General features: G+C 41.2%; 1 protein-coding gene across 6 annotated transcripts in view; it reads left to right on the top strand.

The window, feature by feature from the left end:
- Positions 1–27,284, top strand: part of RB1 (RB transcriptional corepressor 1) — a 125,652-nt gene that overhangs the window by 7,872 nt on the left and 90,496 nt on the right. For 4 of the 6 annotated variants that reach the window (XM_053283756.1, XM_053283759.1, XM_053283760.1 and 1 more), the window contains exons 2-7: positions 9,813–9,933; positions 11,247–11,356; positions 16,122–16,256; positions 22,302–22,340; positions 23,722–23,786; positions 26,135–26,245. In XM_053283756.1, the coding sequence (XP_053139731.1) occupies positions 9,813–9,933; positions 11,247–11,356; positions 16,122–16,256; positions 22,302–22,340; positions 23,722–23,786; positions 26,135–26,245 (581 nt within the window). Of the gene's footprint in view, positions 1–162; positions 308–9,812; positions 9,934–11,246; positions 11,357–16,121; positions 16,257–22,301; positions 22,341–23,237; positions 23,299–23,721; positions 23,787–26,134; positions 26,246–27,284 lie in introns of those variants that run through there. The other 2 variants (XM_053283761.1, XM_053283762.1) reach the window with 2 other exon arrangements.

Raw genomic sequence — 27,284 nt, 5'->3', positions numbered from 1 at the left:
GGCAGCCACACAACAAAGAGAGCCGTCATGCGGCACCTTCAAGGCTTGTGGCATGATCTTGCCTTCGTTCCAGGCAAGGCCTATCTGGCAGTACTTGGGAACTCACTGCGACTCCTAAAGAAGGAATTGTTTGGTGGAGCTCGGAGGGAAGTGAAGCAGGTTGTTGCATGCTTAAGGAAGGTCCGGAAGACATTTGTATGGCAGTTCCTTTTTAGCCCTGGACGCTATGAATCATTGTATGTTGCCGTGGAGATGGTGCTTGCATCAGCTGTCAATATGCCAAAGCCACGGCCAAGTCTGATAGCAGGTATCCAGAAAAAGTAGTACTCTTCCATCCTACATAATCTGTGTTGGGCCTCACACAGTTTCATAGTTGTTTTTTTCTGTCACCATTCTGATATTTCAATGCAATATGTAGTTGTTGTTACACTTGCCCTTAAAAAAAAAAAAGCCCACACTTTCCTTTCTTCTGGGAAGGGTAGCAACCCTGTTGGAATAATAGAATGCTAAGGGTTGGAAGGGATTTTGGAGATCTCTAGGCCAACCTTTTGCTCAGTGCAGGAAACCTACAACATCTTTGACAGGTAGCTGTCCAACCTTTCTTTGAAAATCTCCTGTGTTGGAGAACCTACCACTGTTGCACTAGGCAGGCTTCTTCACTGCTGGAAAAGCTCTTACAGTTAGGAAATACTTCCTAATTAGCTGACTCCACACAGCATCTGTGTGCTCTTTGGGGCCGGCAGTTACCTAGCCGTGGTTACCTAGGCGGTTACCTAGGCGGTTACCTAGCTGCTTCTCCTCCCTACCACCACTTCTGCCCCCCACTTTCTTCCCCCCTGCCGCCGTCCCGGGGCCGCCGCCGTCCCGGGGCACAAAATAGATTTAGCCTTCCCTCTGGTGCACATCATAGGACTCTAAATGAACCTCTGGTGACTTGCCTCCTTGCAAGGAGGCTTTTAAAAAAGCCTGGAGATGGAAGACAGATAATCACGAAGTGTTAATTGCCGTGTTTCCAAAACAAGTTGGACTTTCCAGTGCTGGAAAAAAAGAAAAAGTATTGTTGCATCTTTAAAACACTTATTGTGGCATAAGCTTTAATTCCTCCTGTATTGTCTGTCCTGAATGCTGAAATGTGAAATGGGAGACCCAAGTTCAAATTATGTCAATATCTCCCTTGCCAGGATCCCTGTCAAAGTGTCTGACCATATTGAATGTGTGTACCTAAGTTTGGGGACCAGAGATAGACTGGGACTTTTGTTGGTGTACCGATTGCCCCACTGCCTGACGGAGACCCTAACTGAGCTGATGGACTTGGTCTCGGGCTTGGGTTGGAGTCTCCCAGGCTTGTGGTACTCGGAGACGTCCATGTCCACTTTGGGACCAGTTTGTCCGGGGCAGCTCAGGAGTTCATAGCAGCCATGACAACTATGGGCCTATCAGAAGTGGTCTTGGGACTGATGCATATTGCTGGTCACATGCTTGATCTGGTCTTTCAATCTGAACAGGGTGGTGTTCTGTGAGTGGGGATTTGGGTGATTTCCCCATTGTCATGGACGGACCACCATCTGGTTAAGGTTGGACTCACAACCATGTCCAACCTCCGCAGGAGTGGAGGGCCCATTAGGATGGTCCGCCCGAGAAGGTTACTGGATCCAAGAGGATTCCAGGAAGCCTTGTAGGGATTTAGTGTTGGCTCTGCTGGTGATCCTAGCATCATTCTGGTGGAGAATTGGAATAATCAACTCACCAGGGCAGTGGACACAATCGCTCCTAAGTGTCCTCTCTGACCCGTTTTGAAACTGGCCTCTTGGTATATGGAAGAACTACGGGGGCTGAAGCGGCGAGGTAGACAACTAGAGCGCAAGTGGAGAAAGACTCGACTCAAATCCGTCAGATTATTACATAGAGAACATTTGAAGATCTATGCTCAGGTGATACGTGTGGCAAGGAAGTGATTCTTTTCCTCCCGTATCGTGTCCTTAAGTTCATGTCCGTGGAGTTGTTCAGGGTTGCGAAGGGGCGAATGTGCGCCCCTTTCCCCTTGAATCAGTACTTGGAACCAACAGTTACTCACTGTGATATTTTTAATGAGTTTTTTGTGGACAAAACTTCTGGTATTCGGGCCGGCTTAGATTGAAACTCCACAATTGTTACGGAATCTGATGCCAAGGTGTCCAGCAGCTCCTCATATGTGATGATCCTGGATCAGTTTCAGTTCGTGACCCCTTAGGATATGGACAAGTTGCTTGGAATGATGTGGCCTACCACCTGTCCTCTTGATCCTTACCCGACATGGCTTATAATACCTGAAGGGAAGCTGTTGTAGAGGGCCTGGTAGAGATTATACATGCTTCTCTGAGGGAGGGCAGGATGCCTCCTTGTCTGAAGGAGGCAATCATTAGACCACTTCTGAAGAAGCCTGCCTTGGATTCCTTAGAGTTAAGCAATTACAGGCCTCTGTCCAACCTTCCATGGTTGGGCAAGGTGATTGAGAAGAGGGTGGCCTACCTATTCCAGGTGGTTTTGGATGAAACTGATCATCTAGACCAGTGATTCTCAAACTTGGGTCCTCAGGTGTTATTGGACTTCAACTCCCATAATCCCCAACCAAAGGCCACTGAGGCTGGGGATTATGGGAGTTGAAGTCCAATAACACCTGAGGACCCAAGTTTGAGAATCCCTGATCTAGACGCATTTCAAACTGGCTTTCGGGCAGGCTATGGTGTGGAGATTGCCTTGGTTGGCCTGATGGATGATCTTCAATTGGGAATTGACAGGAGGAGTGTGACTGTTGGTCGTTTTGGATCTCTTGGCGGCTTTTGATACTATCCTTCTGGAACATTTGAGGGGACTGGGGTTGGGAGGCACTGCTTTGCAGTGGTTCCCCTCCTGCCTCACGGGCAGATTCAAGATGGTGTCTCTTGGAGACTGTTCTGTAAAATAGGGCTCCATATTGTCTCCGATGTTGTTTAACATCTACATGAAACCACTGGGAGAGATCATCAGGAGATTTGGTACGGGGTGTTATCAGTATGCTGATGACATCTATTTCTCCATGACATCATCGGCTGACATCATCAGATGAAAGCATAACCTCCCTAAATGCCTGCCTGGAGGCAGTAATGAGCCGGATGAGGGATAACAAACTGAGGCTGAATCCAGATAAGATGGAGGTACTTATTGTTCAGGGTCGGAACTCAGGAGATGATTTTGATCTGCTGGTTCTGGATGGGGTCACGCTCCTCTGGAAGGAACAAGTACGCAATCTGGGGGTGCTTCTGGATCTGAACCTCTCCCTGTTGTCCCAGGTTGAGGCGGTGGCCAGAGGTGCTTTTTATCGACTTCGACTGATATGCCAGCTGCTTCTGATTCTAGCCCCACTTTTGATTAATTTTCCGGGTCGTGGAGAGGATTTTTATTTAAACTATTTGCTCACTAATCCTAATCCAGATGTTATTCATATCGTGGCCAAATATTGTTATATAATATGCCAAATGCGTATAAAGGTAGTCTGATTTTATATTATCATCATCATCTTCTTCTTCTTCTTCTTATTATTATCATCATCATCATTATTATTATTTTAATATTGTTGTATTGCTGGTCTACGACCGAAATAAAGTTTTACTTACTAGAGATGAATGACCTCAAAATGGTAGTACATATGCTGGTAACCTCTAGGCTGGAGTACTGCAATGTGCTCCCTGTCGGGCTGCCTTTGTACGTAGTCCGGAAACTGCATTTAGTCCAGAATGTGGCAGCCAGGTTGGTCTCCGGGTCATCTAGGGGAGACCAGATTACTCCTTTTTTGAAAGAACTACACTGGCTGCCGATACGTATCCGGGCAAAATACAAGGTTCTGGTTATTACCTATAAAGCCCTAAACAGCTTGGGCCCTGGGTATTTAAGAGAACGTCTTAGTGGTAGCAAGGATGACTTGTCCCCTTAGCTAAGCAAGGTCTACCCTGGTTGCATATGAAAGGGAGACTAGAAGCGTGAGCACTGAAAGATATTTCCCTCAGGGGATGGAGCCTCTCTGGGAAGAGCAGAAGGTTTCATGTTCCCTCCCTGGCTTCTCCAAGATAGGGCTGAGAGAGATTCCTGCCTGCAACCTTGGAGAAGCCACTGCCACTCTGTGAAGACAATACTGAGCTAGATAGACCAATGGTCTGACTCAGTATATGGCTGCTTCCTATGTTCAAATGTTGTCTTTGCCTTGAGCCCCACTGCCTGTTAAGATCATCTGGAGAGGTTCTTCTGTGGTTGCCGCCAACCCCTCTGGCAGCTTCTCAGGAACGGGCCTTCTCCTTTGCTATCCATGGACTTTGGAATGCGCTCCTGGTTGAAATAAGAGCCTCCCCATCTCTGGCAACTTCTGAAAAGGCACTGAAGACACATTTGTTCACCCAGGCTTTTAATTAGATTTATAGTTTTAATATTTTTAATATTGGGTTTTAAATGTTTTAAATGTTTAAAATGATTTTAATTGTTAATTGATTTGATGTTTTATTTTTTTTTAATTTTAAACTGCCCAGAGACACAAGTTTTGGGTGGTATAGAAATATTTAAAATAAATAAATAATAAAATAAATCAGGGTGGATTTGATTTAAATCAAACTGATTTAAATCACGATTTAAATCACTAGCAGGGTGGATAAAAATAAAAAAAATCCAATTTAAATCAAAAAAATCCAATTTAAATCAAAAAAATCCAATTTAAATCAAAAAAATCCAATTTAAATCAAAAAAATCTGATTTAAATAAAAAAAATCCAATTTTTTAATTTAAATTGGATTTTTTGATTTAAATCGGATTTTTTTTATTTTTATCCACCCTGCTAGTGATTTAAATCGTGATTTAAATCAGTTTGATTTAAATCAAATCCACCCTGAAATAAATAAAAGCCAGGTGTGAAAAACACCCAGCAGAAGAGGAGGGAAGAGGGTGAAGACCTCTTCTCTCCTTTAATTTATTGTCGAGTAATTTATTGTCGATGTTAACCAGTGACTATAGTAGCCTGTTTCCCCAACTGCAACACTTCATTTTGTACACACACAATCTATGGGGTACCTGAGCTGAAGGTTTGGGACAGAAGGAATACACTTGGTTTTAGAAAGGTGGGCAATCCCTGCTCCAGAGGAAGGGAATCCTTTAATTCAATCCAGTATTTTCAGTACAACTCAAAATGAAGGTGTTACGTCAACTTCATTATTGAAATAATTAAGTGATTTAGATGTTAGGGATGTAAAATGAGAGGCTACAAGCCAAGGTCAAAACAAGCAATTGCGCCCCTGATGCAGCAGCTTGAGAGTCAAGAGCATTGCACGAGAAACGGAGACCAGAATCTTGTTCCTGATAGATGTTGCCACACACTCCTTTGATCAGAACCAGTCTCAAAACTCAGTTTCTTATAGTTGAAGATCTTTAAATGAAATTGTATGAAGGCAGTCAAATAAGAATACAGGCCTCCCACTAACAGGAACTGAAAAGGAAAGATTGTGCCGTCAAGTCAATCAATCAATCAACCTTTATTATGGTCGTAGACCAGCATAAAATTACAAGTTAAAAGAAAGTGATACTAAGGGGGCTAATAAAAAGTACAAATTATAAGTTACATGTTAAAAATAAAGGTGATTGCAAGTACAATGCAAAATATCATGAATAGGCTGAAATTAAAAATAATTGCAATTTAAAAGAGACAAGCTAAAATAGATAAAATAGATTAAAAATACTTATATTAATACTAAAAAAAAAACCTGCTAAAAATAAAAGAATACTATATCTATTATAGAAACTGTGCGGAGAATATAAAATGGTAAAATCCAGTTTAAAAGTTAAAAAGCAATAAAAAACAATAAGAGAGGAGGCGTGGGCAGGCCAACATCATCAGGAGTCGGATGAAGGCTAAAAGGGCTCACAGCCTATCATCCTCTGACAAATGCTGATTGCAGCCGCACAGTATCTGGCAATGCTATATGTGATGGAAGGCTTCGTGTCAGAGAGTAGCCAGAAGCTGTAGAATTGACTTGTACGTCCCGGGAACTTGTTTAACAATGGGAGAATGAGAGAAGCACGAATGTCTCTATAAAATGAGCAGTATAGGAGGACATGCTCAATAGTTTCAATCTGTCCTGAGCCACAGGGACATAGTCACTCAGCAAATGGGATCCTTCTATACCGGCCCTCTAGCACTGCTGAAGGGAAGCCGTGGCAGTGAGCCAAGGTAAACGCCCTTCTGTGATTTGGGGTCTCCAAATGGGTAAGAAATGCTGCAGGAGAGGCAGTATATCTAAGTCCCTCACTGATGTAGAATATTGGGACACTACTGAGATCAGTTTGGCGCTCAATGTCCGTATTGCGCTGCTTGATGGTTGCTTTTGCCTGATCATAGCCCATATTGGGCAGGATCGGTGGGGAGAGGCCCAGGTTTGCTAATTTTGCCTTGATTGACCGAGCCCAACTAGATTGGTAGTCATCATGAAGGGTTAGGGGGGCAAGACCAGTTGGGCAAAAGCAAAGTCTGAGCCAGCATCAAAGAGTGGCCATCCACACTCTAGCCTCAATCTTGATCTGGCCTGTCTCCAGATGTAGAGTGGCATTGGAGACACATCTCAGTACACAGAGTGCTGCCCTCAGGAACTTAGATTGTACGCGTTCCAGAGTCACAGTGTTGGGGAAAGGACCCAAATGAGTGCCATAGAGGAGTTGAGCTAATGACTTGGTTTTAAACAGTTCAAGACCTGCAGGTAGATAGTGGCCGCCTCTAGTACGCATGAATTGAAGGATGGCAGAGGAGCTTCTCAGAGCATTTAAGGCCACGTGTTCTCCATGGGCTTTTCTAGAGTCTCTAGATTGAAAACCTATTCCCAGGTACTTGAAATGAGCCACTTCTTCAATCTTATGTCCCTCAATCCTCCAGGAGTGTATCTTAGGTCTCCTAGCAAAAATCATGATTTTTAGTTTTGTGATAATTAATTTCCAGGCAGTCTTCCTTGTAGTGCAACGTCAAGGCCCTCAGTGCTCTTCTAAGGCCAATGGGAGTTCTTGAGAGGATGGTTGTGTCATCTGCATATAGTAGGATGGCAATATATCTCCCCGCAAGTGTTTGAGAGTGAAAATCTGTGTTGCTAAGCTGGCCCACCATTGAATTGATGTAGAAATTGAATAAGACAGAGGCCAGAATGAATCCTCATTTGACACCCTTCTGTGTTATAACAGCACTAGAGAGGTGACCAAGTGTCTAGATGCAGGGTTTGAAGGATAAATAGCAGACGCCGGTCAATAGAGGAGAAGGCCTTCAGCTTCTCCCATAATTTGACATGTGAGATAGTCGAATGCTGCCTTAAGATCAATGAAAGCAGCATATAGGGAGGTCGCCCTGGAGGAAGAGTACTTCCCAATGCGATGCTGTAGTACTGGGCACTGATCAATGGTGGTGCGTCCCTCCCTAAAGCCTGCTCGTTCCTCAGCAAGGGGATTTTCATGCTCCAGCCAATCCCTAAGTTTCCCATATAAGTGTCTTGCATAGAGTTTGCTAATAGTATTGAGCAGACTGACGGGTCTATAACTGGCAGGGTCATCCCTCTTGCCCTTTTGAAATATGAGGACAATGATTCCTACCCGCCCCCGCCCCCCCCCCGCAGTCTTTAGGGATTTGGCCATTCATGTCGATATAAATGAAGAGCGAAGTCAGAATGGGGGCCCACCAATCCAGATTGTTTATGACAGCCTCCGGTGGAATAATGTCCTCACCTGGAGCCTTTCCTGGCCTTAGTTGGCGGCCAAGTCAGTGTCGACTCCTGGCAACCACAGAACCATGTGGTCTTCTTGGCAGAATACAGGGGTGGCTTACCATTGCCTTTTCCCACCTAGTATGTGATGATGCCTTTCAGCACCTTCCTATATCGCTGCTGCCCAATATAGGATTTCCCCAAATTCTGGGAAACACACCAGAGGGGATTTGAACCAACAGCCTCCTGCTCTTTAGGCAGGTTGCCTCCCTGCTGCGCTATTAGGAACTACTTAGTAAATAAATAAGTACATTTATTGTTGTAACTAGGCATGTACACAAATTGATTCGGCATGTCCAGTAGGGAGGCGCTGAATTGTTTTGGCGGGGCGGGGAGCATGAGTAAAGCAGACCTGCTCCTCTGCTGCCCCACTGCTTTTCCGGGCATGGCGTTGCACCACTCAGAAGTCCGCACGTGGCCGCGGGGCTTCAGCCAGCAGCCTGCATGCAGTGGTTGCCTCTAGGAAATATGAAGAAACTTGGCCTTGGAATCTCTCATTATTTTGAATATTCATAAGAACGTCTACGTGGCATCATTTTCTTTGGATTGACAAATTGCTGACCAGAAGCTTTCATATTGCAGACTGTGTCCTGGATAGTCTTTCGCCTTCCTACATTGATGAACTACTTCCTTTTTGATATTGATGAGATTGGACTTTGGATATATCTTGCATTTAACCTTAGGAGTCTATTATATAGAAAACGCATATTTTTATGACTTAAGCCAATTTATTTTTCGTGTTTAATGGTGTGTGCTTTATATGTTTCTACTGTTTTAAATAAATGTGTCAATTTAGATGTATTATAGCATTTTTATAGTAATATTATTGGATTCTTTGTAGACCATTGTTACATTTTGACTGTGCCTTCATAACTTCTTTAAATAAAGAACTGCACTGTTGGATGCTGATAAAAATGGGGAAAATGTGACCGCATAATAATAATAATTATTATTTTTACATTTATATCCCGCTCTTCCTCCAAGGAGACCAGAGCGGTGTACTACATACTTAAGTTTCTCTTTCACAACAACCCTGTGAAGTAGGTTAGGCTGAGAGAGAAGTGACTGGCCCAGAGTCACCCAGCTAGTTTCATGGCTGAATGGGGATTTGAACTTGGGTCTCCCCGGTCCTAGTCCAGCACTCTAACCACTACACCACGCTGGCTGAATGAAACAATCCTGCCAAGTATTGTGTCCCTTGGCTGGTATTAGCTGGAAGGCTGCTTTCTTTTGTTTAAGGTCTAGTACACTTAGTCATATAGTGTCTCTTCAATCTTTTTTTTAACTATTAGTATATCCTTCCTTTCTTTTGATCTGTATATAAATACAGTTATGTATTGTGCCCCTTTCTGCCTTTATGCTCCATCCATGCTTCCCATTATGGAGTTTGCTGGGGATTGTCTTATGGACTTGGATTGAGTACATCTTGAGGATGATAAATTTGTTTTGACTTTCCTCACTGGGTCGTTCACAGTAAATATCAGAGAGTGCTCACAAAAGGTTTTGTGTGTTCAGTATTCCCTTTAGGGTAATCTTTGTTCTTTTTCCTAACCTGTAGCTGGGTGAGTGCAAGATGGGGCTTGGCATCTTGTTTGGGTGGGTTGCTTTTTTTTTTTTTTTTAAATGTTAGCTGTGTTCTGAACATTTGATATATCTATAATTGGGCAGTAGTTTCCTAGGACTTACAGAGTGTTGTGCTGACCAGGATGTTTGTGGTTCTTTATGTTCTTTAGCTTTCTGAATGCTGCCTTAACACTGGCACTGTGTGTGACCTATTTATTGAAAGGAAGACAGGATGTCGCCATGTTTTCTGTCTGCACTTCTTGTAACATATTGGTATAGTAGTTCAATATCTTTTGTGATGGTGTGTAATAGGAATACTGCCAATGAAAAGTCAATGCATTGTGTGCTAAAGAGGCTTCTATACTATGGGCTCTACAGAATGAACTTTATGATTTGCTATGAGGTTTCAAAAATGTATATGTTTATTTCATTCTGATAAATAATACTTTTCTTCGTTAGATTTCCATCTGGGGAAGCAGACTTCATTGCCCTATGCAATGCTTTACGAGTAACAGACAGTGTGAGAGCAACTGCTTGGACCATCTATGAAAAGGTGTCGTCTATGAATGGCGTATTAGTAGTGAGTATATGGCTTTGTTTTTCGCAACATCATGGCTGTTCATATTAGCATGTGCTCAGCATATTAAGCTGTTAAGAAAAGGTCGAGACATAAACAGCAAATTGAAAAATTGAATTGTTGTTCTCTCATCATAGCCAGATCAAAAGTAGGGGTTTCTATCTTTATGTTTACCCCAGCTCGTGCACTCAAGTTGATTTGCAAATATTGGTATTGGTAAAAACATGTGTAACCTGGTTGTCTTGTTTAAAACTTCAAAAAATGATAACTTCCATGTCTTGTGAATATCACAGTATGAATCAGTTGATTTCCAGGTCCTAGAAAGAACTGAAATTGTTACATAGTACTAGTGTTGCAGAAGTTCATTAGCTAAACTATTGTCTTCAAGCATTTGTGACCAGTAATTTTAAAATGGGACACAGTTCTTTCCTGTGCACGCACAGTACTACTCATGCACAGAAGAATTTCCATGTCTCACTCCGTTTCTATGCATCTATAAGGGTACTTAGCACACCAGGCTGTTACAGGAAAGGGAGGTCTCTGCTTGCCTCTTGTATTCTGATCAACTGGGATCTGATCACAGATGCATATCCAGGTTTGTAGACCATCCGGGTACAGATGACACATGAAGCTGTGTCAGGCATGTGAGGGGAAGGATATGTGCTATCTCAGAGCTCTGTAGGTTTGCATTCACAGTTGTCTGAACAGGGCCAATGTATTGGGCACAGAAGGAATAAATATTCCAAAGGTACATGTAAACTATGGGGTAATATGGTAAATATGCAAATAACATACTGCAATTTAAAAACAAAACAAAACACCCCTCTCTAATTAGCCAATGTGACCTGGAGGGGGGAAGGTCCTTCTTGATCCTCAAATAGAGTTTTTAGGTCCTAAGAGAGAGAAATTTGCTTTCCAATAAAGTTCCCAAAATATAGCATTCCAGAACTCTGAAAACGTTCGCATTTTACAGTTCTGTTTGTACCAAAAATTGTATTGTATTGGGTATATTCACAGTACTGTTTTGCAAAATGTCTGTGCCAACTGATGCCATACTTGAGTACCATTCATTTTTGTGGAACTTGCACTGAGTTGTGTGCTCAGTAGGAGATAAAATATGCTAATTGGATCTGAAACTAGTTACATCTATCTATCTATCTATCTATCTATCTATCTATCTATCTATCAAATTGGCATATTACTATGAAGGTAATTTTTGCTCTTACATGAGTAGACAAAGCAAAATCTAAGTGTTAGTTCTTCTGTTCTGAAGCCGAGTTGCATTGTACATTGAAATTACCGCTTCTTTTCTCTAGGATTGCCATCTGAAAAAAGAATTGTGGGGGATCTGTATTTTTACAGCAGCAGTTGACCTGGATGAGATGACATTCACTTTTACAGAGCTTTTGAAATCTCTAAATATTAGGTAGGTTCTTTGCATCAGCCAAGGTCTATACAGATGCAATAGTATGGTAATACTCAATCTATATGAACAGTATTATGGTTTTCCTGATTCATTATTATGAATGAATCCCTCACTGCCTAAAAGTGATGGTTGACTACAGTCTGGGATTTGTCAAAGAATGGTTGTGTCTGATGACTGTGAATGTTTAGTCTGTTCATCTACGAAAGTGATATCTGAAATGTCGATTTAGCACATTGTGCTTGAAAAACAGCAGTTTTGATTGGGAGTCTTGGGGACAAAACAGACATGATGCAGGAAATCCGCCAAAGAATTTGCCTTTTTTCTTTAAAGTAGCTTTAACAGAGCTGTGACTATTATCAGGAAGTAGTACTGGGGGAAGGCATTTATTTATTTAAAATAGTTATTCTCTGCCCCTCCAGTACACTACTGCTCAGGTCGGCTCACATTATTAATAAAATAGATAAAATATAAAGTAAAAGATTAATAAAGTTAAACAAGTTAAAAGACCAGGCTAAAACCACATTAAAAATTAAAAATTTTTTTTTTCCAAATCAAAAGTTATTAGTAAAAAGCTAAGAACTTAAAAAGCCTATCAGATATAAGCAGCAGATAAAACATTTAAAAGCCTCTTTAAAGAGATGTCTTTAATTGTTTTTTAAAAACACAGAGGGAGGGAACATGGTGAAGCTCTTCCAAGAGGGCGCTTCAGAGCCAAGGTGCCACAGCCGAAAAGCCCCATCTCTAGTCCCTGCCAACTGGAGCTCAGTTAGTGAGCAGGGCCTGAGGAGCCGAGCAGAGGGCCTTGGCAGGTTCATATGGGCGAACCAACAGGTACACCAGTCCTAAGCCTTGTAGGGCTCTAAAAGATAAGACCAGCACCTTGAATCTAGCCTGGAAGTGGACCAATAACCAATGAATTTCTGGTCTTTTCACATGTTTTAGCTGTCTCTGTCACAAGATATTTTGTTAATTGTACCTTGTTGGGTTTTTTTCCATCTCTTGCTATTGTTTTTGTTTGTTCTGTTTTTTATTTTGTTGTGTTGTGTTGTTTTGTTCTTTATTTATTTATTTATCTCTTTAATCTTATTTATTTATTTATTTATTTATTTATTATTTTATTTTATTTTATTTATGCTTTGCCCCCCTTAAACATTTATACCTCCCCTCCCTGCTCATGGTGGCTCACAACACTTATAAAACAGTTGCAGTATAAAATCAGCCTTATAGAATTAACCAAATTAAACAAGTTAAAAATCCAAGCTAAAACCACAATCATAATTAGCTTTTAACATTTCAAATTAAAATCTTAAAGCTAAAAACTAAGAATTATAAAAACTAAAGAACCTACCAGATATATGCAACAGGTGAAACATTAAAAAGCCTCTTTAAAAAGATTTCTTTTTAGTTGTTTTTTGAAAAAACTGAGAGGGGGAGCATGGCGAAGCTCTTCATGGAGGGCGTTCCAAAGCCGAGGGGCCACAACCGAAAAGGCCCTGTCTCTAGTTCCCACCAATCAAATCTCTGTTAGTGGCGGGGCCATGAGCAGGGCCTGAGATGGCGAGCGGAGGGCCTTGGCACGTTCATCAACTGCTAAGCATTAGTGTGTGATTGTCAGTCAACACCTTCCCCTCCCCTTCTGGTGTGGCAGGCCTCCTGCCTCCTTCATTAGGAAGATCTTGTGCCTCGAACCCAACCAGATCATTTCCCATCATTTCATCTTCATGGACACTGGGATCCCGACACAAATGCATGCCCGTAAAGGGATAGCAAAAACAGTAACTCTGTCATAAAACTCTTTTGGGTACAAAGACTTTCTCATTAGTGGAGAACTGGAGGACTTGGCACAACATGGTTTTCAGTGACATTTTTAGCTGAATGTACAAGCTTAGGTTTTGCAGGGTGGGATTAAAGAATCGCAGATACCATAGACATCAAAGCATTTTTATCAATATACTTCTGTTGGGATGATGACCACTGGTAACTTGTCTTTGTTTCGCTGCCCAGCTCAGTTGAAGAGGAAAGCCCTCAGACAGATCAGTCTCCACTGAATGACTTTTATCAAGCATGCAGAGATAGTTGAACATAGTTGCTTTGCAGTGCCATACTCAAAATTGAGGGGTCCACTTGTTCATTAATCAACTATAGGTTTCCCAGACTCCTCCAGTGACCTTTCTTAATTATTTGGTTATTGCTGGATTCAGTTCTACATTGATATCCTCCTTCTTTGTCTTGTACTTGAATGTAGATGGCTGCCTTAGTTGATTTGTCCAACCAGTAGGAACAACTTCACTGAGTGTTGTTGGAGAAATCTCCAGGACTTTGTCTTAATGAGCAGAGGCCATACCATCCATCAGGTTCAAAGTTTATCATCATGACATGCCAGGTGCCTGCACACCTAGTAGTCTTGGCAAGAGTGTTTTATATAGTTACAGATGTTAATGCAAACATAGGCCAAACAATTAGGGGCTCATAGCACACTGTCTGAACCAATCATGATAGAATAAAGTATCAGCATTATGCAAAGTAAAGATTGTAAAGTTCCCCCCAGTCAGGAGCTTATAACATAACTAGTTTCCCAATTATAGTAAAGGCCAAATATCAGACCATATAACTAGTAACATTGAGAGTATGCACCAATCACCCTTTGCCAGTAGTTCTTAACACTCCAATCTATATTTTGCCCCAATTCCTTCAATTCCTTCCAAACATCAGATTGATACATATGTTACCATAGCAACCCTTGCAGCAGTACTGAAGTTCATAAGTCACAGGCCTAGTTAAGTTACTTGACTAGGCTCCAACCAGACCCAAATAAAGTTTTTCTTCATCAGTCTCCATAGTCTAACTGGGTATGGGCAGCTTTCTACACAGGAGGAATCATTTTGCCAATAGCAGCAGTAAAAGCAGAAACTTTGGTTTCAAGATATTTCAAGGTATGTGTTCAACTATGGTCCTAGTAATTCCCTGTTGCAGAATTCTCTTTGGAGGGAAGAATGTTGTTGACGAAGATAGTGTCCATGGTAGTGACTAATGAACTCCTCCTGAAAGGAGCCTGAGTAATAGTAGATATCACTTTACCGCAAGCGGGAGCTTTCATCCCAAGGATCTGGTCATCATCCCAAGGATCTGTACTTGGACTGGTGCTTTTTAATTTTTAATTCATAAATGATCCAGAAGTTGTGGTAAGCAGTGAAGTGGCCACATTTGCAGATGATACAAAACTATTCAGGGTAGTGAAATCCAAAACAGATTGTGAGGAGCTCCAAAAGGACCTCTCCAAACTGGGTGAGTGGGTGATAAAATGGCAAATATGGTTCAATGTTGGCAAGTGTAAAGTGATGCACATTGAGACGAAAAACCCCAACTTCACATGTATGCTGATGGGATCTGAGTTGTCGGTGACTGACCAGGAGGGGGATCTTGGGGTCGTAGCGGACAGTTTGTGGAAAGTGTTGACTCAAGGTGCGGCAGCTGTGAAGAAGGCCAATTCCATGCAAGGGATAATTAGGAAGGGGGTTGAAAATAAAAATGCTAATATTCTAATGCCCTTATACAAAACTATGGTGCAGCCACACTTGGAGTACTGCATATCATTCTGGTCACCACATCTAAAAAAGTACATTGTAGAACTGGAAAAGGTGCAGAAGAGGGCAACCAAAATGATCAAGGGTCTGGAGCACCTTTCTTATAAGGCAAGGCTACAACACCTGGGGCTTTTTATTTTAGAAAAAAAGACGTCTGTGGGGAGACATGATAGAGGTCTATAAAATCATGTATGATGTGGAGAAAATGGATAGAGAGAATGTTTTCTCCCTCTCTCACAACACTAGAACCAGGGGTCATCCCATGAAATTGATTGCCAATAAAATTAGGACCAACAAACGGAAGTACTTTTTCACACAACACATAATCAACTTCTGGAATTCTCTGCCACAAGATGTGGTGACAGCCAACAACCTGAATGGTTTTAAGAGGGGTTTGGATAACTTCATGGAGGAGAGATCGATCAACGGCTACTAGTTGGAGGGCTATAGGCCACTTCTAGCCTCAGAAGCAGGATGCCTCTGAATACCAGTTGCAGGGGAGTAACAGCAGGAGAGAGGGCATGCCCTTAACTGCTGCTTGCAGACTTCCAGCGGCATCTGGTGGGCCACTGTGTAAAACAGGATGCTGGACTCGATGGACCTTGGGCCTGATCCAGCAGGGCTGTTCTTACGTTATGTAATTTCTATGCAGGTGAAAACTCCCGCTCACGGTGGGCTTTCACTAATGTTGTAGGCTAATATCGTAGGAGACCGAGTGCGCTGTGAGGTCAGAGCAATGGAAGAAGCTAGGATTATGAGTAGCACAAATCAAGATTTTCAGTTTGTGTGTAATGGTGGTCTGGCTTAAGCTAATGGTCTGGCTTAAGCTAAGTTTGCTACTCTTAGCTGCCACTCTAGCTAAGGGAGCTTCAAACTCATGGTTTCAGATCATAGTTAATGAACCTGAAATAAACCATGTTGGTTTGCTTGATGCTGGTTCAGATTTCCAAATGAACCATAGTTAGACAAAATAAACAATGGTTTCATTTTACTTGCAGATTTGACCACTGATGAAGTTTGGACAGAACTTTCCTACTATAATATATTGAGACAGTATTGCCATATCTGAAGAAACATTGTGCAACTTTTGAATTAACAAATATGGGTATAGGGTGGGCTAGAAATTTAAGTAAGTAAATAGAGTCAAAAATATTTTGTCATTGCCTTTTGTGTTTTTTCAGTGTGTGCAAATTTGTGCACCTGATTAAAGAAATGGATGTCAACATGGACACCATTAGTACTAAAGTGGATAGTACTATATCCCGCCTGAAGAAAAAATACGATATACTGTTTGCACTCTACCAGAAGTTTGAAAGGTAAAATCCATGTTTTTTTAAATTGTATCTTAAATCTTTGGTCACTTAACTAGATGAAAAAAAACCCTGATGTTTGCTTAGTCAAGTATTTTTTAGTATAACTTGTAAAACGTTATTGAGGGGTTATGATGTTAGGAATCATTTTCTGTTCAGAGATTAAGGTGATTACAATTTCATTTCCTCTAACTTTGATTATTATATTTACTACTACTGTATTTACTAGAAGACCATATGAATGTAAAAATGAAATGCTAGTTTGATAAAAGGGCATAACTCTATGTATAGCACCCTCCAACATACTTGGAGAAATGATGGGATACAAGTATTTTAGTAATACTGTTTTAGTGTTTAATCCAGCCAAGTTGCCAAAATGCTTAATTCATCAGTTTGATTTCTACTGGATCATTCATTGTATTATTATTTTTTACCTAAACTATGGCTTATTGATGCTTCAATATCTCTAGTTGATTATTGTGGTAAAATTGATTGAACTGCCTGGGGAAATTCCAGACAGGCTAAAATCTCAAGTTTGCTTGGTTGCATTTTGGAGAATTTCCCAATCCTATTCTTTACTGATGAGGATTTCCCAACTAAATGCACTTTAAATCTCCTCTTTGAGACCATGGTCTTCATTATCCCTGAGTTACTCACTACTATTTCCCCCCCAGTTTTACTACCAACAAAGATCCCATTCCTTCTGAGCCAAAAATAATTTATCTTTATCAACTGGATAGACTCTGCACATTGGACGGAACCTGGGAAATCAAACCTGAGTATTTGGTATCCTTCTGAGGAACCTCTATGAGTTATGAAGTTTTTAGTTCCTTCCACAAATACTATGATGACTAGCTTAGGTTAAAGGGTAGACCCACTATAGAGTAATGTAAGCTTGCCTGAATAAACCCGGTGCAGAGATTAAGATTTAAACAAAGATATAGTTTAAAGAAAATCAAGATATCATGCAATTACAAAATAAATATAAATTAACTTTCCCCCCCTCCGGCTTAACTATAATAATTTTAGAAATGACACACAGTCCAATAAGGATTTCTAAATAATAAAATTGCTGAGCAATTGCATCTTAGGTTTGGCCATCAGCACCATGGTTAGTTCCCATTGGTTTCAGAGGGACAGCTGAAGCCTGTTCAAAACCTCTTTAAGGGAGATCTCACAATGGAAGACAGAAGGTTGCTTGACACCACTTAACCAGCAGCCAGTCAATGTATAGTTTGCATGGGTTCAAAAGTTTAATTACCCATGATTATGTAGTCTTAAATAACTTGAGATAGTTTCTTGAGTTTGACTTTCCCTGTGTATTTTTAAATTTAATATTTAGGAGCATAGGAAATTGTGGGCTTAATTGTAGGTTAGGAACATAAGATTGTTTACACATGTTTTTATTATAATTCGTTTTGGAGATCAGGGTGCTTACCTGCCTCTCTAACAAAGGAGTTGGGTTTTTAATCAAAGCGAAAAAAAGCCCCTATAATAGATGTGAGATCCCTTTTCATAAGGGTAGCTTATGTACTTGATATACTAGTTTTCCCTCATGACATTCATTTGGGTTCATGCAAAATACAAGATTGTGATACAGAGCATCCTGTGCATGTGAAAACATGTGTATAAGTATGCCACAATGCATGGAAGGTGAGTCAGTAGCAATTCCTATAGGCCAGTATTTGCATAGCACCAAGGTAATAGTGCAAATCTTTCAATACAAGGCCTGAATCCTAAATTGGTGTTATGTCATGCATTCCTGTCCTGACTTTCACCAATTCCACTTTCTTGCTGCAGCTCCCTGTACCACATCCTACATTATTCTGAAGGATTCTTTGACCTTCAGATTTTTGGGAGGATGCAGAGGCTATATTATTATTATTTATTATTTCTTGTTTACACAGTCAGACAGGTCTTATTGACTGGTTTGTTTTATCCAGACATCGAGTCCTTCCCAAGGACTTGGGATGGCTGAATTTTATTGTCAATTGTTATAGATATCGTCGCAGAATATAGGCTTTTCCCAGTAAAGCTGCTTTTTGTAATTGGCTAATGGTGATTTCTGTGACCCCTATGGTGTTGAGGTGCTCCTTCAAGGTCTTTTGGAACTGCACCCAGGGCGCCAATTACCACTGGGATTATTTTGGTCTTTTTCTGCCACAGCCTTTCAATTTCAGTTTGTAGATCTTTGTATTTGGTGATTTTTTCTATTTCTTTTTCTTCTATTCTGCTATCCCCTATTGCTGTGTCAATTATTTTGACTTGTTTTTCTTTCTTCTCAACTACAGTTATATCTGGTGTATTGTGTGGCAGATGTTTGCCTGTTTGTAGTCGGAAGTCCCATAATATTTTTACGTCTTCATTTTCTTCAACTTTTTCAATTTTATGGTCCCACCAATGTTTGGCTACAGGTAGCTTGTATTTTTTGCAGATGTTCCAGTGTATCATCCCTGTTACCTTGTCATGCCTTTGTTTGTAGTCAGTCTGTGCGATCTTTTTACAACAGCTGATTAGGTGGTCCACGGTTTCATCTGCTTCTTTACAAAGGTGGCACTTGCTGTTTGTTGTTGATTTTTTGACTTTTGCTCTTATTGGATTTGTTCTTATTGCCTGTTCTTGTGCAGCCAGTATTAAACCCTCTGTTTCTTTCTTCAAGTAACCATTCTTAAGCCATTGTCAGGTCTTGGTGATGTCTGATTTTCCACTTATATTGTGCAAATATTGACCATGCAGTGGCTTATTTTTCCATTTTTTTGCTCGGTTCTTGACTTGTTCGTTCTTGTAGGCCTGCTTTGTTTCGTTGGTGTTGAATAGTTTCGCATTATTGACCATTTGAAGTGCACCTTCTTCACTGTCCTTGATAAATTCTTTAAGGCCTCTTTTCTCCTCCTCTACTGTTTGATGGACTTGCAGCATTCCTCTTCCACCTGAGCTGCGAGGGAGGTATAGCCTATCGACATCACTGCGCGGGTGCAGAGCATGATTGATGGTCATGATTTTCCTGGTCTTACAATCCAGCGTCTCTAGCTCTGCCTGGGTCCAGTCTATTATTCCTGCAGTGTCTCTGATAACAGGTATAGCCCAGGTGTTTATGGCTTGTATGGTGTTCCCGCCATTGAGTTTGGACTTGAGGATTTTTCTAACTCTCCTGATGTATTCACTTCCCATTTTTCTTTTAACTTCAGTGTGTGCAATGTTATCAGCCTGGAGAATGCCCAAGTATTTGTAATGTTCTTTCTCTTCCAGGTTCTTGATGTTGCTTCCATTGGGCAGTTCTATTCCTTCTGTTTTTCTTATTTTTCCTCTGTTCATTATTAATGCAGCACACTTGTCTGGTCCAAACTCCATTGCTATATCACTACTGAATATATGGACAGTGTTTAGCAGTGATTCAATTTCTGACTGGGACTTTCCATACAGCTTCAGATCGTCCATGTACAGCAGATGGTTGATTTGACTGGATGTTTTAGATGTTTGGTATCCGAGGCCTGTTTTGTTGAGTATTTGTGAAAGTGGGGTCATGGCGATTACAAACAATAGAGGGGATAGTGAGTCCCCTTGGAAAATGCCTCTTCTAATGCTAACCTGTCCAAGTGTCTCGCCATTGATTGTTAACTGTGTACTCCACATGCTCATTGCTTTTTAAATAAATATCTGAATGTTTTTGCTGACCCCAGTTGTTTCTAAACATTTTAGTATCCATGTGTGAGGCAATGAATCAAAGGCTTTCTTGTAGTCAATCTATGCAACACTTAGATTTGTTTTTCTTCTCCTGCAGTTTTCTAAAATCATTTTGTCAATCAGCAGCTGGTCTTTTGTGCCTCTGGTGTTTGGGCAATTTCCTTTCTGTTCAACTGGAAGCTGTTTGTTAGTTAATAAGTGTTGCATCACTTCATCTGCTATTATTCCAGTTAATAATTTGAACATGGTTAAACATTATTCCTTGTTTACACAGTCAGACAGGTGTTATTGACTGGTTTGTTTTATCCAGACATCGAGTCCTTCCCAAGTACCTGGGATGCCAGAATTTTATTGTCAATTGTTATAGATATCATCGCAGAATATAGGCTGTTCCCAGTAAAGCTGCTTTTTGTAATTGGCTGATGGTGATTTCTGTGGCCTCTATGGTGTTGAGGTGCTCTTCAAGGTCTTTTAAAAAATTATTATTATTATTATTATTAATAATAATAATAATTCGATTTCTATACCGCCCTTCCAAAAATAGCTCAGGGCGGTTTACACAGAGAAATAATAAATAAATAAGATGGATCCCTGTCCCCAAAGGGCTCACATTCTTAAACGAAACATAAGATAGACCCCAGCAACAGTCACTGGAGGTACTGTGCTGGGGGTGGATAGGGCCAGTTACTCTCCCCCCCGCTAAATAAAGAGAATCACCACGGTAAAAGGTGCCTCTTTGCCAAGTTAGCAGGGGACTATATGTTTCTGACTGTTTGCGTGTGGGAGGCCCTAAGTATGATGATCCTTCTGGTTGTATGTGTCAGGACTCAACCCAGTTACCTCAAATCTGAGACTTCTTTATAGGTGGTATATAAATGTGCTAAATAAATAGTCTTGCTCATATACCCTGATCTGAAGCATGTTCATATTCAAGCAGACTTATTGAATAGAATAACTGAGCAAAGCGGCACCTTTTAAAGTGGTGAATCTTCTATAATTAGCAGGGGGAGAGCCACTGTCCCTATTCAGCCCCAGCAAAACATCCCTCCCATGGCTGTTGCTGGTGTCACCCTTATGTGTCTTAAAAAAAAAACAAAAAAAGATTGTGAGCCCTCTTGGGATAGGGAGCCATCTTATCCATATATTTAAACCCCGTAGGCGTGTCTCTGTGGGGATGCGTCCCGGCTGTGAGGAGGCGGCAACGGTGGTAGCCGCTGCAGCCCTAGCCCCGCCATCGCAGCCGCGGCCTGGGCTGGGAGGAGGCGGGAGGCAGTGGGACAGACTGGCCCTGGAGGCGCCTGCAGGGGTCAGTGGGGACTGGGCAGTGGGGTGCAGCCCCCTCACCTGTTGCAGCCTGGGGTGGGAAGGAATCGGGCGGCGGGGCTTCCCTATTCGCCGGAGAGGAGTGGCGGCGAGACCCTTATTGGCCGCCCGCAGCCCGGTGAGGCTCTATGTGGGGGAGGGGGAGGAACGTAAGGGAGGGAGGACAAGAGAGCACACGCCTCAAGGGAGTGGGGGAGAGAGGAGAGGCCGGGGCAGGAGGGAGTGGAAAACAGCCGGCCCCAAAGCACACAGATGCTCTGTGCGGGTTGGCTAGTTAATTTTATTTTCTATGTAAATGGCTTAGAGAATTTCTATTGAAAAGTAGTATATAACTGTTGGTAGTAGTAGCAGAATTCACCAAGAGTATTTGCTGATCAAGTGCTAGATGCCTTCTGCTTGTGCTACCTAGTGCTTCTGCAAGGGTGTGTGTGTGGTTTTTGCTGATTTCCACCTTTTCTAGTCCCCTACATCCTTGAAAATCTGTTTCTAAGGGTTGGGGGATCTTGAGGAGCAAATGTGGGGAGTGGGTCATGCAGGGGACTGAAGAAGGAAGTCAGTATTGGGGGAACTGCATGCCCCCTGTCATGATGCTAAACAGCACAATCAGGAAGTGGGGTTGGATACATTCCATTGTGTCTTAAGTCTGGAATGCTACTGAAAGTGATGGGGGAAAGGCTTACATTGCAGATTTCCATATTTGCATTTGTTTGATTGATGCTAACAGCCGGTGGTCTTCTAATAATAGCTTTATTTATTGGCTGCCATATAAAATTGTTCGATGGATGAGGGTGGGGGGAAAGAGTTCCCCCCTCCACTTACCTGGGAGTAAGCGATATTGAACATAGTAGAGCTTTCTTGTATGTAAAACATGTATAGAGTAGCATTGTAAAGCAATACAAGGATTTTAGGATGCAGTGCATGTTTAGCTGGAAATTAAAAAAATCTTATAGATTTTGAAATATATAATGCAATTTGTGCTGGTCAAGGACTGTAATCAAGAATTCATTCATATAGTGCAATTATCTGTTTTGTTTTTGTTCTTAGGACTTGTGGACTTATCTATGTTGACCAGTCTAGTTATCAGTAAGTTTGTTTTTATACAATAAATGAGGATTCTTAAAAAACAGGTGCATAAGTTTCATAGGGACAGCAGTGGGTAATGGGCGGAGGAAAGCAAGTGTGTTTGACATACCTTACAGTGAAGCTATATTTGTGCATTAAATGACAAAAATAAAAGCATCGATTGGGTTGGAGAGAAATGTGAGCAGAAGGAAGCTCACATAATAGGGTTTTCCTCTCCACTGCAGCCCCCTGTGCCCCTCTGACAAAGTCACTTTTGAGTGTCAAGGGACCCTTGGGAAGCAGATCACCTGTTGCATGGGAGGCTGCAGGGTTGGGGGGGGTAATATGCCAGGACTGAGTGGAGGCATCTTTCCTTCTGCCCAGAGGGGCAGAATGGAGCTCCAGCTCCACCTTCCTCTGCAGCTCCATGGTCCATATCACCTGATCCTCAGCAATTGCTTTTCAGGGGGCTGCAGTGCAGAGGAGGAGGAGGAGGTGGGAGAGTCTCTTTTTCTGGACTAAAGCCTGTGAGACTTGTGTCAAAATAATTGTGATTAAGACTTACTGTGAATTTAGCAGCTGCAGGACATGAAAAGCATCTCATCTGAAAGCTTTAAGCTTAGAATAAACATTAAGAAACACAGCTATAGATTAAATATGTTTGGCAGATCTTTAGAAGAAAGCGTAAATAATCCTACAGGAGCTGCAAGGTCTTGCTCCCAGCCTAGATTTGTCTTGATTGAATTAAGAAGCAGAAGGTCATCCTACTACTTCGACTTTTCTTGGGGTTTGTAATTGTTACAAATGCTCTCTGCAGAAAACACTTAATTGCAAAAGCAAGCAGTTGTCTTTGTTCAAGCATTCACAAGTGTAACTATATTTTTTCTTGACCTAGTAGCACATTGCTACACAAAACATTCATCCCTTGACCGTAGCCTTCAATGAATCTTCAACCTGGTGTTGGATTTAGGCATTGGATGTATGAGGGACCTCTGAATTAAAAAAATTAAAATTAAACTTTATATAATTGGTTGAAAATAAAGGAGACGGGTGTGGTGGTCCTGGTGGTGGACCTGTTCTGATTTTAAAAAAACATATGGCTACATAATTGTTTATAATATTGAGTTTGTAAATCTGTGCAGAAACAACTAAGCTATATTGAAATTTCATTAGACCAGGACCTGGTTTTTTGAAAATCTAATTCTGAATCCATTTGATTCTGGGACCCCATGATCCTGAGATCAGTTTTGATCTTTGCCAAGTATATGGGGCCTTTTAAGCTTGACATAGCTTAGGACCTCAGCATGTTGCCTTCTGGCTTTTCTTCAACTGCATAACTTAAAATTGTTATAAAGCAGAAAATGAGGAATTCTTATTGCAGTGTTTTTGCATTCTTTTATAGAACTTCTGAACTAAGTTCTTCATTAGTTCTAAAATTATGTTGGATCATGTTTCTTCTGGCAAAAGGTAAGTAATATGTTTAGATGTATTACAGCTCAAATGATACTTAGTTTGTGATGCTGGTCTTATATCCTCTGTGCGTTGACTACTTTGGCTGTAACTTAACAGTGTTGGGACTGCAGGATACTTGGATTATCTTCTAATATGCTAAAGCATGCCTTGAGGGGAAAATGATAGTTAATCTTTATTATTATTCCAGCAGTTATCTTAACAATACAGCTGAGGGGGAAAAAGATAAAAGCTTATTTTATCAACTGAAGACTTAAGAATAATATTTCTCTAGCTTTGAGAATCTTACTGTGTATATGAGAAAGTGTGAGAGGGACCCCACATAGATTCATTAACTGCATCTTTGTAAGAGCAGAACAATAGCTTAGCAACTATGTTTATGCCAAGAGAGCAACTTATTGAAACTTATGCCTTGTGTATTGCTTTCTATTGTATTTAAGCTACTATTCTGTGTAGGCACATCCTAAAATTTTACCATAAAAGTTATATGCTAGGCCAGTGGTCCTGAAGCCTGGTTTTTTCATTGACTACTTGGAAATTGTTATGGCTTTTTGGTGGAAAAGCCTTTTTGTTTGTGCTGGGGTGCCTTGGCAGAGCAGTGCTCGATGTACTCCACAGATGTGCAGCTACCACACAGCAGTATTGAGAAGCAGCTGCCAGTGACCCCCTCCTCCTTTCTTTTCTTGAGAGCAGAGAAAGGAGGAGTGAGGTGTGCCTGTTTGGCTGCTGCTCTGTCAAGGCAGGCTGCGGTACTTTGGCTCCATGCCTTTCTTCCTGTCTTTGGAGCAGAGAAGGAAGGCAGTGGAGTTCTTGGCTCCTGTTTGGTCAAGGTATGCAGTGCACTTTGGCCCAGAAGTAGCTGCTAAGGACCTCTCCCTTCTTTCTTCCAAAGTAGGGAAGGAAGGCATGGACTATGTCCATTCACCTGCCACTCTGATGAAGGTCCCCAATGTTCCTTGGAAAAGTGGCAGCCAAATGGATGTGGTCCATGCTTGCCTTCCCTGCTTTGGTGGAGAGAAAGAGCACACCTTCTTCTCTGCTCCAAAATAGGAACATCGTTTCACTTCCTCCTCCCATGCCCAGCCTCATTGTGTTGGCTACAAATAGTAACATGTGGTGTCTTGTACTTGCAAAATGTCCGAATTGCCACCCAGCTATTTCTGCTCCTGCTCCCTGTTGCATCTCGGCAGTGCAGGAAAGAGATGCAGTGAATGTGCACTGCTGTTCAGTGGGAGGAGGTGTGACTTAGCAAGTACCATTTTTTACTTGTGTGCTGGCCAGCCCTGTTGGCCGCCTGAATGGAGCTCACGGACTATGATTTCAAAACATCTAAACTAGACAATAAAAATATCAATGATTGTAAAGTAGGAAATTCCTGAACCTGGGAAAACCTACAGCACAATGCCAGGCGTGTTTACTCTAAAGCCTCTTTGAGAGCAGTGTGACTTCCTCTCTAGTAAGTGTGCTTTGGATTGCAGCCTTAGTTTTGTAAAGTTTTATGCCTCTGAAGAATATGTTTCCTGAAAAGTCAAGTTAGCATTTCTTTAAAACTTAATATATACAGTAGTGTGCTACTTAAAGTGCATGACATGTAAGTAGTTTGCCAGCAAGGCACAAGGTAATATATATTCCTAATCTAATTTTCCTAAATCTGATATGACTAATGTCTTGCTTAGTGCCTTAGTTCGGCGGCCAGATTGGTCTCTGGGGCAACCCAGAGAGACCATATTACACCTGTTTTGAAACAATTGCACTGGCTGCTGACATGTTTCTGGGCAAAATACAAAGTGCTGGTTATTACCTTTAAAGCCTTGAACGGCTTAGGCCCAAGTTACCTCAGAGAGCGCCTTCTTCTGTGTGATCCCCACCACACATTAAGGTCATCTGAGGAGGTTCGTCTCCAGTTACCACCAGCTCGTCTGGTGGCGACTCAGAGGCAGGCCTTCTCTATAGCTGCTCCGGGGCTGTGGAATGCGCTCCCTGCGGAAATCCGTAATTTGAATTCTCTATTAGCCTTCAGGAGAGCCCTTAAAACATATCTGTTTGGCCTGGCTTTCCAGGGTTTTTAAATTGGTTTTAATATTTTAACCCAGTTTCAGGGTTTTTAATTACTGCCACTGTTTAATTGTTGTTTTAAAATGTTTTTAAATTGTTAATTGTTATATTGTGTTTTACTTTTTTGTTTTAGCTCTTTACTGTTTTAATGGTTTGTTTTAATTGTAAACCGCCCTGAGCCATTTTGGAAGGGTGGTATAAAAATCAAATAAATTTAATTAATTAACTAATTAATTTAAAAAGACAGATATTCAGTCAAAACAGAACTCTTACTTCTTTAATGTTTTCAGGGAAAGTATTACAGATGGAAGATGATCTGGTTATCTCCTTCCAGTTACTGCTTTGTGTTCTTGATTACTTTATCAAACTATTGCCTCCTGCTGTACTCAAGGAACCATACAGTAAGAATTTCACCTTTTTTCCAGTCAGCTTAACAGTTCAAAAAAGTTGTATACATTAATCATAAAAACTCTGCACATAAGAGATTTAGCATGTCCTGTTGTACATGTTTCATATGTCGGTTCACATTTTTTTTAAAAAAAAATTTTAAGTCTTTAAAGTGAACTTGGCAGGATGTTTACTTTGGAACTCTTCCATTTGCTGTTTCACTTATATTTGCACCCCTTAGCCAATGCTGTAACAGAGTAGTTGTCTAGCACCACTGCTGTGTGTGAAAGAAAGGGCCGTGAAAAATCAAAACACTCTATTTTGAATCAGATCAATAAAATAAAGGCTATCAGTAGCAGCATTTTTATAGCATTTGCATAACTTTGGTTTTAACTGCCCACGCATCTTAAGTACCTGATAATTCCCAGGTTCCTCTATTCCTTTTTCGCTTGAAAAGAGAAGCCTTTTTCTCTCTCTTCTACATCTCTGGAAATACTAGCAGTGATAATAAATTGGAGATTGAAACACAGAAATATTGAAACCCTGAGGGGGTGTGTATTCATGATGACAAAAGTAAAACTGGAGCACTTTTCCCCCTAGCAGCACAATAAACTGCATATATTTGCATGTGTACATTAAAATGCCAAGGGTGTGATGCCTTTCCTTGAAATAATAAGTTCCTAGCTGGATAACCAGCCTGCTGCCACCACTTGAGGAATTTTTAGCACTCACCCTGAACCCTCAAGTGTATCACTTCTGGTAGTCCATCTTCTTTTGTTGCATGGGAATTGACAGCGATGGAGCTGCATTGGATATCCAGCAACCAATGATTAATTTTTGTTTAAAACTTCTCTGTACTACACAGGGCTAAATAAAATGAATCTTTCACCTTGAAGCACTCACTCCAACTGACTGACACTGATTCCCTCAATCTGCATATAGAATGCCCACTGTGCTTTTGCTGCCTTTACAACATTCAACACAAACCTCCAGTATAGCTTTGTGTCTTTATCCACAAACACTCACACACACTCACATTTTCTGTGGATGCTT

This window comes from Hemicordylus capensis, chromosome 1, assembly GCF_027244095.1.
Source record: "Hemicordylus capensis ecotype Gifberg chromosome 1, rHemCap1.1.pri, whole genome shotgun sequence".
In the NCBI taxonomy this organism is placed as follows: Eukaryota; Metazoa; Chordata; class Lepidosauria; order Squamata; family Cordylidae; genus Hemicordylus; species Hemicordylus capensis.
The sequence above is the reverse complement of the archived record's forward strand: the minus strand, read 5'-3'. Positions and strand labels throughout refer to the sequence as shown.